Here is a 15,952-nt window from a genome sequence, read left to right as displayed (position 1 = left end):
ATAAACTAGTAATCAAGGCCCAAAGTAGCATAAGAGGATAGTCTACTGCCCAAAAACCTGAACAACTTGACCCGTAATACATTACAGCATCTTCTTTCTCGGCACTTTAATATATACCCGTTAACTGTACATGATTTTAAAAGCAATATGTTTGATTCACTTGTTTGAAGTGTAGCAACATTGAAGTCTACTGGCCATCTGGACATAAGTCCCTACAATCAGTAAAACTGAGATGTCATTGATTTACGCAGGGAGTTTGTTGAAATTTTAAAAAAGAAAAAAAAAAAAGCAGAAACACTGAAATAATGCCGAGAAGCTATAAACAAGAAAAAATGAAAATAAAAGTGAAGGAAATGTAGTTCAATAAGGAAACAGAAGCAGAGCCTACTTTAATGCATCATACTGTTGTGCTGACTACTTTTCCAATCATAGCATGAAAATCACATGAGGAGCTACTGGATCTATGTGATTAGCATTTATCATGCTCTAGTATAAAGGAGATTGTCCAGGATTGTGTAAATGCCAGAATAAGAGAGTGGATAACAAGTTTTCAATAGAAAAGTTACCCGCATAATGTAAAGCTGTTTTTCCAGAGTTGTCAGTGCTGTCTGCTGGGCATTTAGACTGTAGAAAGAAAAAGAAAATGCTTAGAGAGAAATATAACACCACAAAGCATTTGTTTGCTGCAAGTGCAGAGAGATGACCTCTTGGGACAACCAGCTTTGTGAACTACCACAGATGTCCCAGTCCATAAAAACCAATAAACACTGGGTTAATCATTAGAAGGGATAGTTTTCCTCTCAATAAATCTTAACTACTTTAGCATGTATCCCACTTGCTGAAACACATACATTGGAGTTATGGAAGACAACACTCTTGGGAGGAAGACATGATCCCGTGACCTTCCTAGTCAGTGATGAAGAACAAAAGTTGCAGAATAAAGGAAACTATACATTCAGTATAGTCTATATCTGGCTGTCTTGGGTAAAGAGTACTCAAAAAATCCCTACCTCCAAATTTTATTTAAAAAACCAAACAAACCCATTTTATAATGCAGTTTGGCCACATTATTTATAGTCTTTGTTAAAAAAAATGTATGCTTCATTTTAGGTATCTTAAACGAAGTGACTATTAAGATAATAAATTCAATTATCATCTATCTTTATGAGGATTTTTCAAAAAGCCAACAGCCATCGTTGAATAATTTTAAAATCCTGGCTTTCCTTTAATACTTTTACCATCATACCTAGTTAAAGTAATAAATCTTACAGACCTTTAACATGGCATTTTTCAGTGCATAAAACTTTAGTATTATGCATTAGATTACAGTGGTATTTTTAAAAGAACTGGTTTTAAAATGAAAAATATTAGCTTCAGGCTTTTAAACACAGCACATCTATAAACTTTAGCAAAAATGCTGAGTAAGTGGGCTCACCTGCAAATATATTACCAGCTTCAATAAAGGAAACCAACACATTTAAAATTTAAGATGTGTATCTAATCTTCTTGAATTCAACTTCAAAGACACCTGTTGATCTTATGCATTCCTCACATTTGTAACAGCTTACATCACATAAAGCAAGTCCGCAAAGAAACAGGAGTGTGATCACAACATGAACAATTTTTTTGCATTTGTAACACCACACCAGTTTCTAATTGTTTACAAAGAGATACAGAATACTTAACCAACAAAGCAGTGAGCTGCTGTAGCTGCTGAGTGAGGGAATGGGTACTTTAATACTCACCCACCCACATCTAACCACTATCGGTAGTTGAATTAACCTATTACTGCATGCAGTATGACCAGCGACAGCTGGATGTCACTGTCAATGCTATCACTGGTACTGTTAGAACTGTCATTTACCATTGGGTGCCATCTCTCAATATGCAAATTCTCTCTGTCCAAATATCAACTTGTCTCCTTCATCACCTACTTGCCCCCATCTGCAGATCCCGTCTACACCACTCTTAATTCCCAACTCCCCACTCTCTCCTCTGCTGGCTCAGCCGGAGGCTACCTTGGGTTCTCTCTCCTCCATCTTCCTTTGATGCCTCTGACACTGCAAGGTCCATCCCACTAACCCTCAATCCATGGCGCACACTAAACATTTGCTCAAGGGACAGGAGCAGAGGCAAAGTGCCATGACTACAGTCACTTCCTCCACTGCAAATCTGTTATCGCTTCTTTACATTCCACCATCTTCCAGGGCAAGCAGGGCTGTGCCAGTCACACCGAGTCCCTCGCTTGCAATCCTCTTTACTTGCTACCTTAGGGAAAGAGCAGGAAATTAGGCAGACCTTGCAATTTGCATGGAATCCATCCTGGAGACTGTCAGGGGTGGGAGAAGCAAGCTCCAAAGCCAAGGACCTCAGTGAGGATATCATGCTATCCTTCAGGATTTAGACAGGAGGTGAAGACCAAGGAAGAAGGGCCCTAAAGCTGAGGGATATCAACAACGCAAGATTCTGGTGCAGATGATTATGGGGAACAAGTGGTCAATCTAAAAGATTTGCATTTGGCACAGGAGCAAGAGAGCTTGTGAACATATGTTAGTGATCTAAAACTCAGTTTCGTTTTACTTTACCTGGAGAAGCCTCTTGATGCAATCAAGGTGGCTGTTCTTTGCTGCAAGATGTAAAGCAGTGTGCCCTAAATTAATACAAACAAAGCAAATTAAATATTAAAAATTCTGAACCGCACACCAAAAGTGAGATTATGTACGGTTTCTTTAAAAAGCAGTATTGTGCTAACCATAGCCTAAATACCACAACAGAGACGGGCATATTAAAATATCCTACCTAGATCGTAGTATTTGGGTGCATTTACAGAAAACAAGTAATTCCCTCTTTTATAGCCATGCAGCCTCCCTCAGATCGCTCCAGAATTACTGCACAGATATGTTCAACAAGTGCTTTTGAGACTGCTGTCATCTTGGGACTGAGCCAGGGATATCCAGAGCTAAAAGCAGGAGCTGCTACACCTTGAGCTAAAAAGCCAGGACCCTCTAGCTGGGGTTTTAACGGACTTGTATCCTCTGCCGATCAAGGCAGAGAGGGTGACCAGTGACACACTCACCAGGGACATACACTCTGCAGACTCCTTTTGTGCCTGTTTTATCAATTTGTGAGTTCTCAATACTATCTGGCTAACAATGCAATACTGTTCATAGAAACAAGACTAAAGACTACAATATTTCATCAGCTGTTATGCATATAGCCCTGGAAGAAACAGGGAAGTCAGAAAGAAAAAAGATAGAGAATACCGAATATGAAAAAGAGAAAGAAGCTGTCAAGAAACAGGACTCTAATACTGATATTCCAGAGCCATTGTTTAAGTGGTCAGTGGCAGTACACAGAGGACGAGACAGGCGGACTACCAAAGCAAAGCTTCTTCAAACTGAAACAAGCATCAGTTTGAAGCTCAGAACAGAATAGCTGCTCACCATTCAAAATGATGAATGGATTAATCAGTCCTGAAACAGGATCATACAGTGACAAAGCTTGGGTCAAATTTTATACCTGGTGCATCCACAGTTTCAAAGTTAAGCACTCTTCCAGTTTTGCATGTGTAATTTGAATTCTTCCTCCAAAATCACAGAGCATCTCTCACATTTGATAAGTATTCTGTTTTGTGCAAGAAAACTAACCAATCACATACGTGTTTTAGTCAGAAATGGATCTACTCGACCCAATGTTTAATGCCTATTATTATGAAAGATGGAGTATTGACGTGACATTCAGGCAAACCAAACTGGCTGGTTAACGTACAGAGTATTCATTCTGTAGATACCCCAACCAAAACACCATAGTCTATTAAAAACTCTGCCAGTTTCCCCCCATTTTCTCTTTAAAGTGTTAATGATAAGAGGACACAGGGATTTTCTTGAGAACTGAAACACTTCAGGGTAAATAGCTCTGAGCTCTGCTTTGGGCAATCAGCTCCTACCAGTCAGCCATCAATCCTCAGGAAATGTCCTGCTGCAATTCCAGTACAGTTAATGGGGTTAATAGTCTGGATACACATAAAAATGAAGCCTAAAAATCTTTATCTAAACTAGGCAGAGTCCTGAAGATATTAAATTAACAAAACAAGTTTTATGTTGGAGAACCATCCATTATTTTGCAGTCTTGAGTCCACTATTATGCTTAATTTTATAACCCTGAGGTTGAAATTTTCAAGACTGGAGGTATGAGTTAAGGCATCAACAGTGTGTATGTTTATATCTGCATGCATAATACTGCAATCGCTTTATCAAACAGCTAAAAGATTCATGCAAATGAGCAATAAAGTACCTTACAAATACAAGCTGTTCAAGCAGTCACCCAGTTTTCACAATCAATGTAGCTGCATAATTTCACATGACATGTTGTTTACAGATGTCTGACTTCTCATTCTGAAAACATGACTTTGGTCTTGTCTATGCTACAGAGTCTTTTTTGGCATAGCTTAAGCAGCTATGTCGACAGAAGGATCTCTGCTGGAGCAGCTACAGCAATTCTTTGAATGATTTTAGCTATGCCAGCTGAACACTATCAGCATAGCTGTGCCTACACTGGGGTTTTTGCTAGCATCATTATGTTAGCTGGGGCGGTGATTTTTTTCATGCTTCTTTCCGACATAACTTTGTAGTGCAGACTAAGCCTACATCTTGTCCTATATAAAACATGTAGCGAAGGCTCAGAGTTATGTACCTGTACCATCCTGTGCCGTCACATCCACACCATGTGTCGTCATAATTCTGAGGCACTCGGCATGTCCTTTAGCAGCAGCCAGGTGAAAACTGAAAGACAATTTACACTCAGCTGATTTTATTAACATTTCTTTTCCATTAGCATTAGTAAGCCAACCATTCAGCTTTTTCATTTTGCATCCCTCAACCCCTCCAAATATTCCCCAAGTACATTGTTCTCAAAGTGAATAATGAATGTGTCATGGCTAAAAATGTTTTCCTTCCACGTTCATACTTCTGCTCAGGATGATTTCTTATTACCAAGTACATTACACACATCAGTTCCTATCCAACTTCTAACTAATAGCCAAATCCTGGCCCACTGAAGTCAGTGGAAAGACTCCAACACAAGTCAGTGACGCCTGGACTGGTCCTCAAGCTGAAGCAAATAATACACTTGTACTGTTCATCTACCCTCAATAAGTTACCGAGAGATCACAGATATTGGAGAGTTGTGAGACTGTGCTATAAACATACTCTAATTTTGGGGTTTGCTTTTCACCATGCATTATCTTGCTTGTTGGCAAAGTAGGAAGTTGTGGAAGTTGACAGCCACTAGAGACCCATTCAAGAGAAGTAATGGCTAAAGACTTAACTACAGACAGCAGTAGTTGTATTCTATCTAATCATTTCACACATCATCTTTGGTGTTTCAGGATTTACAGACTGTGTCCTGTGAACAGGCAGCCATGTGGTTTTACTGAGGTATGCCAATGGGCAGCAGAGGGAGAGGGATGGGGCTTTTGAAAACTGGAAGAGTTTATGTACAGCATGTGCAATTTGACTACAAAGATGATTCATATGAGACACAGTATTCTGAGTGATTTTACTAGAAAATGACTCTGCATACCAAGTTGATGAGTAATTTGGACAGCAATTTGCTTTCAGATAGCTGTGTACATTTCTCAGGACCACAAGTTGTGGCGTAAAACCCAAATCCAAGGAACAAAGGCGGTTCAAACTAATCTCAAACCACTACAAGTAAGAGATATGGAGGCAGCTTAGCACACATGCTAGCAATTGTAAAGAAACCAAAACTCCAATATAAGTAGCTTTTTGGTAGGGTCTTCTAAAAGATAGATTGCTATCAATACTACGACCTCATCTGATGAAAACAACAGATTTTTCAAGATCAAAAAGGCAATTTAACATCATCATCATCTCTCCTTCCACTTCCCAAACATCAACTACTGTATTTAAGGGTTTACATTTTGAATGGTAGTTTTAATATTTAAAGGAAGCCAACATCAAAGAAGTGCTTCCAAATGGGCATCAGCCCACTAAACAAGATCTGTACAGAGCCCCATGGGATCCTGGTCAACAATTAGGACTCCCAAGTACCACAGTAATACAAATAATAAAGGAAATATGAGATAAGTGACAACAATTCTACAGATGTTTCTGGCAGAGGACCTCTGAACAGCAACACTATACTCCACTAAACTGCATGTACCACAGCTGTGCAGACTAAGGGTACGTACATATTGTATAAAAGGTTCTACTGAGAAGTTAATGAAGGGCAACAATTGGCTCTAGATTGGAAGTGGTTTATGGCACGGTTTTGACTGTTGTTAAATTCAGTGCTCATTTACCAACCCTTCTTTCCTTAAACCATGGCTCTGACCTACATTGGTGGTCCTGTCTTTACTCTGTAGCTTGAGTGCTCTGATTGCTACTAATAAACTCAATCACTTCGCTGTCCTCTCATCATAAGCATATCTCACAAGTTCCTTCGGGCAGGACCTTTTCCCTTCATGTGTGTACAGCACCTAGCTCAGTGGGTCCCCACCCAGTCCCAAATTAGGGTCTACGGCAGTGGTTCTCACACTTTTGTATGCTGACCCCTTTCACATAGCAAGCCTCTGAGTGCGACCCCCACCCCTTATAAATTAAAACCACATTTTTATATATTTAAACACCATTATAAATGCTGGAGGCAAAGCGGGGTTTGGGGTGGAGGCTGACAGCTCACAGCCCATCACCTTGCGACCTCCTGAGGGGTCCTGACCCACAGTTTGAGAACCCCTGCTCTATGGGCACCAGCATAACATATACAATATATTCTTGATGGGGGAAAGTACCTACAAAACCAGACAAAAATAAATCCTAATTGGAACTAATTTGCAGCCTAAAAAAAAAAAAATTCTCAATACAGATGAAAGGACCAAAAACCAAGAGTGCTGATGGCTTTAGCAGAACACTTAAGCTTAGGCTCAGAGCGCTCACCAGCTTGCAGAACTGAGTCCTAGATCACCCCACCAGACCAGCACTTCCGATCACTGTAGCAGAAGCTTGGAGTGCACTGCTGTGGCTTAAAACTGTTCTTGGGATACACAGAAATATCCTGCACATTCATCATGGTGCCCACCACTGCCATAAATAATAAACTAAACATTTAAAGCCTTTCTGAAAATATACTAAAGAACATCAGAAGAATGTCTGGCTGGAGGGTGATATATATTTATATATTAAAATCACACACAAGACTTATGTACTAAGTAACCAACAAAAAGAATCTTATAAACAAGATTTTTCTAGAAGAAAATATTTCTCAATGTTCTGGGAAAAATTATTGGGTGAGGGAAGTGACTAAACTGATAACAATCCAACACCTCTAATTTAGCTAGTACAACATTTCTCCAATATTGAATCAGAATCAAACACATTTGTGTAGATATACAATTAGATCAGAGCTACCCAAGATTAGAAAATGTGTGAAGAACACACGGCATGTTTACATTTGGACACTATTTGTCAGAATCATAAACACTTGCATAGTAATAACTTGGCTAAATCAAAAAAAGCAGCAGAGAATCCTGTGGCACCTTATAGACTAACAGACGTTTTGGAGCGTGAGCTTTCGTGGGTGAATACCCACTTCGTCAGACGCAGGTAGTGGAAATATCCAGGGGCAGGTATATATATGCTAGCAAGCAAGCTAGAGATAACGAGGTTAGTTCAGTCAGGGAGGGTGAGGCCCTGTTCTAGCAGTAGAGGTGTGAAAACCAAGGGAGGAGAAACTGGTTCTGTAATTGGCAAGCCATTCACAGTCACTGGTTCTGTAATTGGCAAGCCATAAATCAGTGACATTATGATTTACAGCCAGATTCTGTTTGCATAGGGGGCTGTGCCAAATATAACAAAAATATCCAAGTGCCATAATAAAAAGTTTTGTTGCATTTAGATAAAAACAGACTGTAGAGAAAGAATCAGTAAGGGGGGAAAGAGGGGGAACCAATCCCTTTCAGGCTGCAGAACGCACCCAGGTGTCTAAAGCAACACTTCACTGGTGCAAATGACTTACACAGCACACTTCCACATGCCATCACTCAACATGAATACCAAGGACCTTGCATGCAATAAATGAATCGAGAAGTCTTCTCATTTTGTAAGTTTCAGGGAAGATGTATCAAACTTATGGAAAAATCATTCCAAAAAAATTGAGAAAGGTAGAGGGAAGAACGTGCACAAATAATCTGCATATGTAAGAAAAAAGCCAAAGGATATGAAGTGAATATTATCAAAGCTGAGAGAATAATGCATAGTGAATAATTTGGTTTTACCTGTTTGCTAGTTATCTATCAGCAGCTTATGTTTCTTTATGATTATAGTTATTTGAAAATATTTGCTGACTGCCTATAAGTAATTCTTAGTTTGTAGTTGGTTCAGATAATTAATATTTTGAAATTTGAGCCATCATCCAGGTTTCTAGTGCAAATCTTCACATTTACATGTTCTAAGTTTGCATTGGGAATATTCTAATAGTTGAGAAAATTTTACGCTTTCCAAAAGCATTCCTGCTTGCAAACTTATTTGCTGAAATACTGGTGAGAATTGATGAAGGAGTCAAACACAGGCAAAGCAAATTCAATTATTCAAACAAATATTTGTGGGAAAATACTTTGGATATTCACTCTGATCACAGCACTCCTCCATATGGGAACTCTGGTATCTTTATCTACACTGAAGTTTTCAGATACTTTAAATCTGAAGTGCCAAAAGAAGTTCCCATAGGATAATTTTTTAATATTGTTACATTCTGTGGCATTATATGGCGAACACATGCAGGTTTTCAGCAAAGAACAATATTTAAACTACAAATAAAAAAAGGACCCAGAAATCGGAATGAAAGGAAGTTGCTGAATTTGCTACAATTTTTCATTCCTCACTGAAGAGGTCAGTGTGGCTTTGTATACTTACCGATCCCTTTAAGAACCTCAAGCAAGAGGGCAGTTTCTCCAGATGTGTCCAGATCTAGAACTGCTTTTTAAATTTCATGTGGAGATTTCACAATCTTATTATTTATGTAGTACGTTACAGATTGTGTCCAAAAAGCTAGGGCCTAGATTTTCAGGGGTAACTAATGATTTTGCTTTAGTGTTTGGGTACGTAACTTGAGACACTTTGATTGGGCCAGATTTTCACAAAATGCTGAGCACTCATCCTCTGGAAGTCTTTCAAGGTATCTCAGCTTGGACTCCCAACGATCAGGGCTGCCAATAGTCACTTTTGAACGTTTAGGCCATGACCTCTGGCATGTCCAGCTTACAGTCAACATGTGACGACTGAGGTACGGCATAGCTCGGGTGCAAGAAGATGCAGAGGTGTTATTGGGAAGGTCACAGGAAGACTATGCAAAAAAATTAAATGGAATTTATAAAGAAGAGTGGACATATGTGGTGGAAGCCTACTGTAAGCCTATGGGGCTGTGTGAAAGACTACATGAAGAAGACTACGTAAGGAAAAAATAAAATACAGAAAAGCATACAGAGGCCACAGGATGTAATCAAAGCAAAAACGTAAGGGGGTGGGGCACATCTGGTCAGTACCATAAGAGGAGAGGATGAGGAGCTTTAACTTAATGTCGAAGGAGACAGTGAATTCAATCTTATTCGACTGAGGATGGATAGAGACTCCTGACATTGTCCAACTGAGGCAAGCCAAGTCAATAATTCTGCCCAAAAGGAATAATTCTGCTGGTTTACCAATATACTCTGGTTTAAAACGAAAACTGTAGGCTTTTCTGAACAGTGGATACTTTTCCTAGAACCACAGAGGATTAGGTTGGAAGAGACCTCAGGAGGTCATCTAGTCCAACCCCCTGCTCAAAGCAGGACCAATATCAACTGAATCAGGGGTAGGCAACCTATGGCAGGTGTGCCAAAGGCGGCACGCGAGCTGATTTTCAGTGGCACTCTCACTGCCCAGGTCCTGGCTACCAGTCCAGGGGACTTTGCATTTTAATTTAATTTTAAATTAAGCTTCTTAAACATTTTAAAAATCTTATTTACTCTACATACAATAGTTTAGTTATATATTATAGACTTACAGAAAGAGACCTTCTAAAAATGTTAAAATGTATTACTGGCATGTGAAACCTTAAATTAGAGTGAATAAATGAAGACTCGGCACATCACTTCTGAAAGGTTGCTGACCCCGAACTAAATAATCCCAGCCAGGGCTTTGTCAAGCCGGGCCTTAAAAACCTCTAAGAAAGGAGATTCCACCACCTCCCTAGGTAACCCATTCCAGTGCTTCACCACCCTCCTGGTGAAATAGTGTTTCCTAATATCTAACCTAGATCTCCCCCACTGCAACTTGAGACCATTACTCCTTGTTCTGTCATCTGCCACCATTGAGAACAGCTGAGCTTCTTCCTCTTTGGAACTCTTCTTCAGGTAGTTGAAGGCTGCTATAAAATTCCCCCTCACTCTTCTCTTCTTCAGACTAAACAAGCCCAGTTCCCTCAGCCTCTCCTCATAAGGCATGTGCCCCAGCCCCCTGATCATTTGTTGCCCTCCGCTGGACTCTCCAATTTGTCCACATCCCTTCTGTAGTGGGGAGCCCATACCTGGATGCAATACTCCAGATGTGGCCTCACCAATGTTGAATAGAGGGGAATAATCACTTCCCTTGATCTGCTGGCAATGCTTCTATTAACGTAGCCCAGTATGTCCTTAGCCTTCTTGGCAACAAGGGCACACTTCTGACTCATATCCAGCTTCTCATCCACTGTAATCTTAGTGCTGTCAAGTAAGAGGGAAGGTTCCCAAGTATAGAAATAAGCGGAGGGGCTGTAGAGAGTTTATTTGCTACAGAATAATTCTTTACAGGCTGCATACAATTTCCTAAAACATTCAAGACAAAAGCTGCATATTTCCAGTTGCTGGAATTTTCATCATCTGGGAGCCTTGAAGTGGTGGATTTTATTTGCATTGTTCATGAATAAACTTCCTTTTAAAAGAGAGAAAAAAAACTTGATTCCTGCTTCCTGATTGCAAAATTAATTTAAACAAACAGACAAAGAAAAACAAACTTGAGAGGCTTGATGTGGAGAAGTGCTGTATTTTTGAAGGTTAGATTCTCACTGCACATCATATTTAAATCCTGCTCTCACACACACATTCCTTCAATTTCTCTCTATACGTAAGAGATGGCTTTTACCACCAGGATTCATTATGGTTGGACATCTGAACACTTCTGGCATTCACTAAGGCACGGCTCCTTTTTGCTGTGGATGACCATTTCCAGGGTTACTGTGGGTGGAAAGAAGTTTATTAACTCTGCTCCCAGCCTTCCCACCTCAGCACAGGAGCAGTCACCTCCCAAGGAGAAGATGAAGGCAGATGCTCCCTATTGAACATAGGAAAAATCATCTCACCATTTGGAATCCATCCTGCAGGGGAGGATAAACACCTAATGATTTGTGCTTCTACCATTCTGAATATATACTGATCCATTAGCAAATCACACAATACCCGAGATTAAGTCAAAATGACATCCTTAAGAGGAATGTAAAGCGTGACTATTATGAAAGCCCAGAGAGCAATGCACAGCAAAATTCATGCAGATTCTGGATAAAGCAGAGAACAACTGCACTACCATAACATTGGATGAAAATTCAGCTAAGTATAAGTAACTGTGAATCAATGACACACACAAAATGTGTGGATGGAAGAAAAATGTTTGTGTTTAGTTGTCAAACAAACAACAAAATGGCCACCTACATTTGGCATCCCTGAGCAAGTTCTAGACAGCAGAATTGCTATAGATATCGGGTAGCAACAGGCAATAATGGAAATTCCATTTTCTAAAACATCAAAAGTTGACTGATTTTTATACTTCTGGTCACAGAATCAGAATAGTTTGATCAAACAGGTCTCTTTTTAAAAAAGTCCATCCCCCGTGTTGGTAGAGAGAAAAGAGATCAGATATTAAAGCTGATTCTAGAGTTGATCTCTATAAGAGATCAAGAACAAGTGATAACAGAAGTTCTTATCCAAGTGCCAGAAAGCATAACACTTATCAATGTTTGTACAGTACACGTAAGTGCACTGTCATTTCTATTACATAGCCCTTATACACTGCTTTTCATCAGAGGATCTCTAAGAACTTTACCAAAAGGTAGGAGAGTTGAATTAATCCAGGTTTACAGGTTGGGAAAGAAGCACTTGACCAAGCAAGTCAGTGGCAGTGCTTGTAAAGGAACACAATCTCAGTGCCCTGCTTAAACACTTACAATGCCATCTCCTAGTAAGTGAATCTTGCTTTGAAAACGCGTTTAAAACAAGTTTGTGGTTCACACATGCAACAAAATGACATATGAACAGAAAGGAATAGAATGGAACTGGTATAACAAATATTAGGTCTTAATCTGAGACATAGTAACCTTCAAAACACAAACTGAATCAGAAAAATGCAGACTTGTGTGTGGGAGGATGAGGTGATAAGGGGGCTGGTTCCAGCAAGTATTGTCTTATCAGCTGTATTGTAAATTTAGCTTCAAAGCTAAAAATGGTAATTTTCTAGATCACCACCACCAACCGATCCTTACAATGTGTTCCAGCTATTTGGTAAGAGCTCAGTTCTGCAGCTGCTCCACTTACAGAGCAGTTAAGATTTGAAAAATAACTACTAAAGTATGTGTCTTCAAGGTATTTGTACTCTTGTGGTACAATGGGTGCTCAGAGAGCAGTGCTCCCAAGAGAGCTGCAAAGCAGATGTATTTTGGTAGAATCAGTATTCTCTGCAGAGAAGAATTCCCTCATAGCTTTGAAAGTGGCATGGGATGACATTTTGCAAAACTCCAAGTGCTTGAGAACATTCTGGAACTGTGGATGACAAATGACTAATGAGCTAGTCAATATAGTATCATGGCATGCAAGAACCAGAGTGTGCTGACTGGGCAAACTGCACCATTGTTCTCAGTCATTTTCTTCCAAGTGCTCAGAAACAGAGGCAGCATGGGAGGCAGGGTCATGTGCCCCCCCATATTTGCTTCTTGGCTTGGACTGAGCATGCTCAGTAACACTGCTGAAACCAGCTCTGCTCCCCTACTATTGGCAGACACGGGTTGCCTTTGCTCAGAAAAATAAATTAAATGCGATCTTGCTTGAAGTACACTGCGAACTCACTTACACTTATTGTCAAGGTTTATTTTGAGTAAAAACATCTCTGCCTCAAGCAGAACATTTTTTCTTTTATTCCTAATGTATACATCAAATCTTTGTTGACTTTCAAAAAGCATGACTTGCCTGCCAGCAACTCGATTTACAATTTCCTGACAGACAAATACCTTCACACAAACACACACGACTGTTAAAATAAAGATACAGCACTGCTTGGAGCCTCTGTGGTCGTGATAAAGATATAGAAATGAAATGTTCCCCAGTCCTGTACCAGTGCAGACTGAGTAGTTACCTGCCAGAGTATCTTGTCAGGATAAAAGCCCCAACTGAAATCTTTTAGCACCCTGCACTCCTTATTCAACTGCTTCTCCAGCTTGTTCACTGCATGGGGCTGAACTTTTATATATTTCAGTAGCATCCTAGGCTATAAAAAAACCCAAACTCCCAAACCTTCCATGAACCTATTATCCCTCTTCCTTCCTTCTACCAAATTCTAACTCAGTTGAAGTCTTATAACTTCAGTTTCAATGACAGGAATAAAAATAATCAAACAAGTATTGTTTTAGTTCCCATCTGAATCTTGTTTGTGTTTCAGTGAAGAAGTGTTACGGTATAACAACATTTTAGAGACATGGCCACGGTTACCCCATCAACACGAGAACGGACTAGGAAACTTGGAATGCACCTGGGGCAGTATACTCGGCATGTGAGAATAAGTGCCTGGAATCAATCCACAGCAAGTCCAATCCAGACCTCCTTCCTTGACAAGAAGTGTACTGCCCCATAATTACACCAAGTCAATGAAGACTTTTAAAAACAAATGGTTCTGGGGAATATTTTTATTTTTACGGGTTGGCATTTATTTCATATATTCAGACTCACGGACTTTAAGGTCAGAAGGGGTCATCATGATCATTTAGTCTGACCACCTTCACACTGCAGGCCACAGAACCTCACCCACCCACTCCTGTAATAGACCGTTAGCCTCTGGCTGAATTACTGAAGTCCTCAAATTATGATTTAAAATAGGGCTGTCAAGCAATTAAAAAAAATTAATTGTGATTAATCACATGATTAAAAAATTAATTGCTTGATTAATTGTGCTGTTAAACAATAATAGAATACCATTTAAATATTTTAGGATCTTTTCTACATTTTCAAATATATCGATTTCAATTACAACACAAAATACAAAGAGTACAATGCTCATGGAAAGTGCTCACTTTATATTTATTACAAATATTTGCACTGTAAAAATGATAAACAAAAGAAACAGTATTTTTCAATTCACCTCATACAAGTACTGAAGTGCAATCTCTTTATCATGGAAGTGCAACTTACAAATGTAGCTTTTTGGTTACGTAACTGCACTCAAAAACAAAACAATGTAAAAAAGCCTACAAGTCCACTCACTCCTACTTCTTGTTCCACTAGTTGCTAATAGAAACAAGTTTGTTTACATTTATGGGAGATAATGCTGCCTGTTTCTTGTTTACAATGTCACCTGAAAGTGAGAACAGGCGTTTGCATGGCACTATTGTAGCTGGCACTGCAAGATATGCCAGATGCACTAAAGATTCATATGTCCCCTTGATGCTTCAACCACCTTTCTGTGTTGTAACTGAAATAGATATATTTGAAAATGTAGAAAAACATCCAAAAATATTTAATAAATTTTAATTGGTATTCTATTGTTTAACAGTGTGATTAATCACAATTAATTTTTTTAAATCTATTAATTCTGTGTGTTAATCGTGTGAGTTAACTGCAATTAATTGATAACCCTAGTTAAAGGCTTCAAGTTACAGAGAATTCACAATTTACACTATTTTAAACCAGCAAGTGACCTGTGCACCATGCTGCAGAGGAAGGCAATCCTCCCCCTCCCCCCGGGTCTCAGCCAATCTAACCAGGGGGAAATTCCTTCCCGACCCCACATATGACAATCAGTTAGACCTTGAGCATGTAGGCAAGACCCACCAGCCAAGAACCTAGGAAAGAATTCTCTTTAGTAACTCAGAGCCCTCCCCATGTAGTGTTCCATCATCAGCTCCCCAAGTATACAAAGTACCCTAAACAAAGGGTGTTTGACACATCTTGATTCTAATCCAGCCATGTGGTGGACAAAACCACTGGCACCTTTCACGGTGATGGGGTGGGGAACAGCACACATAACACACGTCGCAAAGTCTGAAGGGATACAGAATGGAGAAAGAACGAGGAGTACTTGTGGCACCTTAGAGACTAACAAGTTTATTTGGGCATAAACTTTCATGGTCTAAAACCCACTTCATCGGATGCATGCAATGGAAAATACAGTAGGAAGATATATAAATACAGAGAACATGAACATACCTATTCAAGGCACACCATCATAGGACCTGGGAGCAGATGGGTCATTACACAAAGTAAAAACTATTTCCCCATGCTAATTTCCCCCCTACTGTTACTCACACCTTCTTGTCAACTGTTGGAAATGAGCCATCCTGATTATCCCTAGAAAAGTTTTTTTCTGCTGCTGCTAATAGCCCACCTTAATTGATTAGTCTCATTTTAGTTGGTATGGCAACACTTCTTTTTTTTTCATGTTCTCTGTCCGTGTATATCTTCCTACTGTATTTTCCACTGCATGCATCCAATGAAGTGGGTTTTAGCCCATGAAAGTTTATGCCCAAACAAATTTGTTAATCTCCAAGGTGCACACAAGTACTCCTGTTCTTTTTGATGATACAGACTAACATGGCTACCACTCTGAAACCTGTCAGAATGGAGAAGTACTTCTTCCGTCCCTTACTGGGCCACATGAACCCTTTC

At 39.6% G+C, this 15,952-nt stretch overlaps 1 protein-coding gene across 5 annotated transcripts in view; it reads right to left on the bottom strand.

The window, feature by feature from the left end:
* RAI14 (retinoic acid induced 14) overlaps window positions 1–15,952 on the bottom strand; it is a 156,293-nt gene that overhangs the window by 40,823 nt on the left and 99,518 nt on the right. For all 5 annotated transcript variants that reach the window (XM_075066895.1, XM_075066893.1, XM_075066896.1 and 2 more), the window contains 3 exons: window positions 4,693–4,781; window positions 2,586–2,650; window positions 567–624 (listed from right to left, as the gene is read on the bottom strand). In XM_075066895.1, coding sequence (XP_074922996.1) covers window positions 567–624; window positions 2,586–2,650; window positions 4,693–4,781 — 212 coding nt within the window. The remainder of the gene's footprint in view (window positions 1–566; window positions 625–2,585; window positions 2,651–4,692; window positions 4,782–15,952) is intronic.

Source organism: Chelonoidis abingdonii, chromosome 6, assembly GCF_003597395.2.
Source record: "Chelonoidis abingdonii isolate Lonesome George chromosome 6, CheloAbing_2.0, whole genome shotgun sequence".
Taxonomy (NCBI): domain Eukaryota; kingdom Metazoa; phylum Chordata; order Testudines; family Testudinidae; genus Chelonoidis; species Chelonoidis abingdonii.
This window is presented reverse-complemented; position numbering and strand designations above follow the sequence as displayed.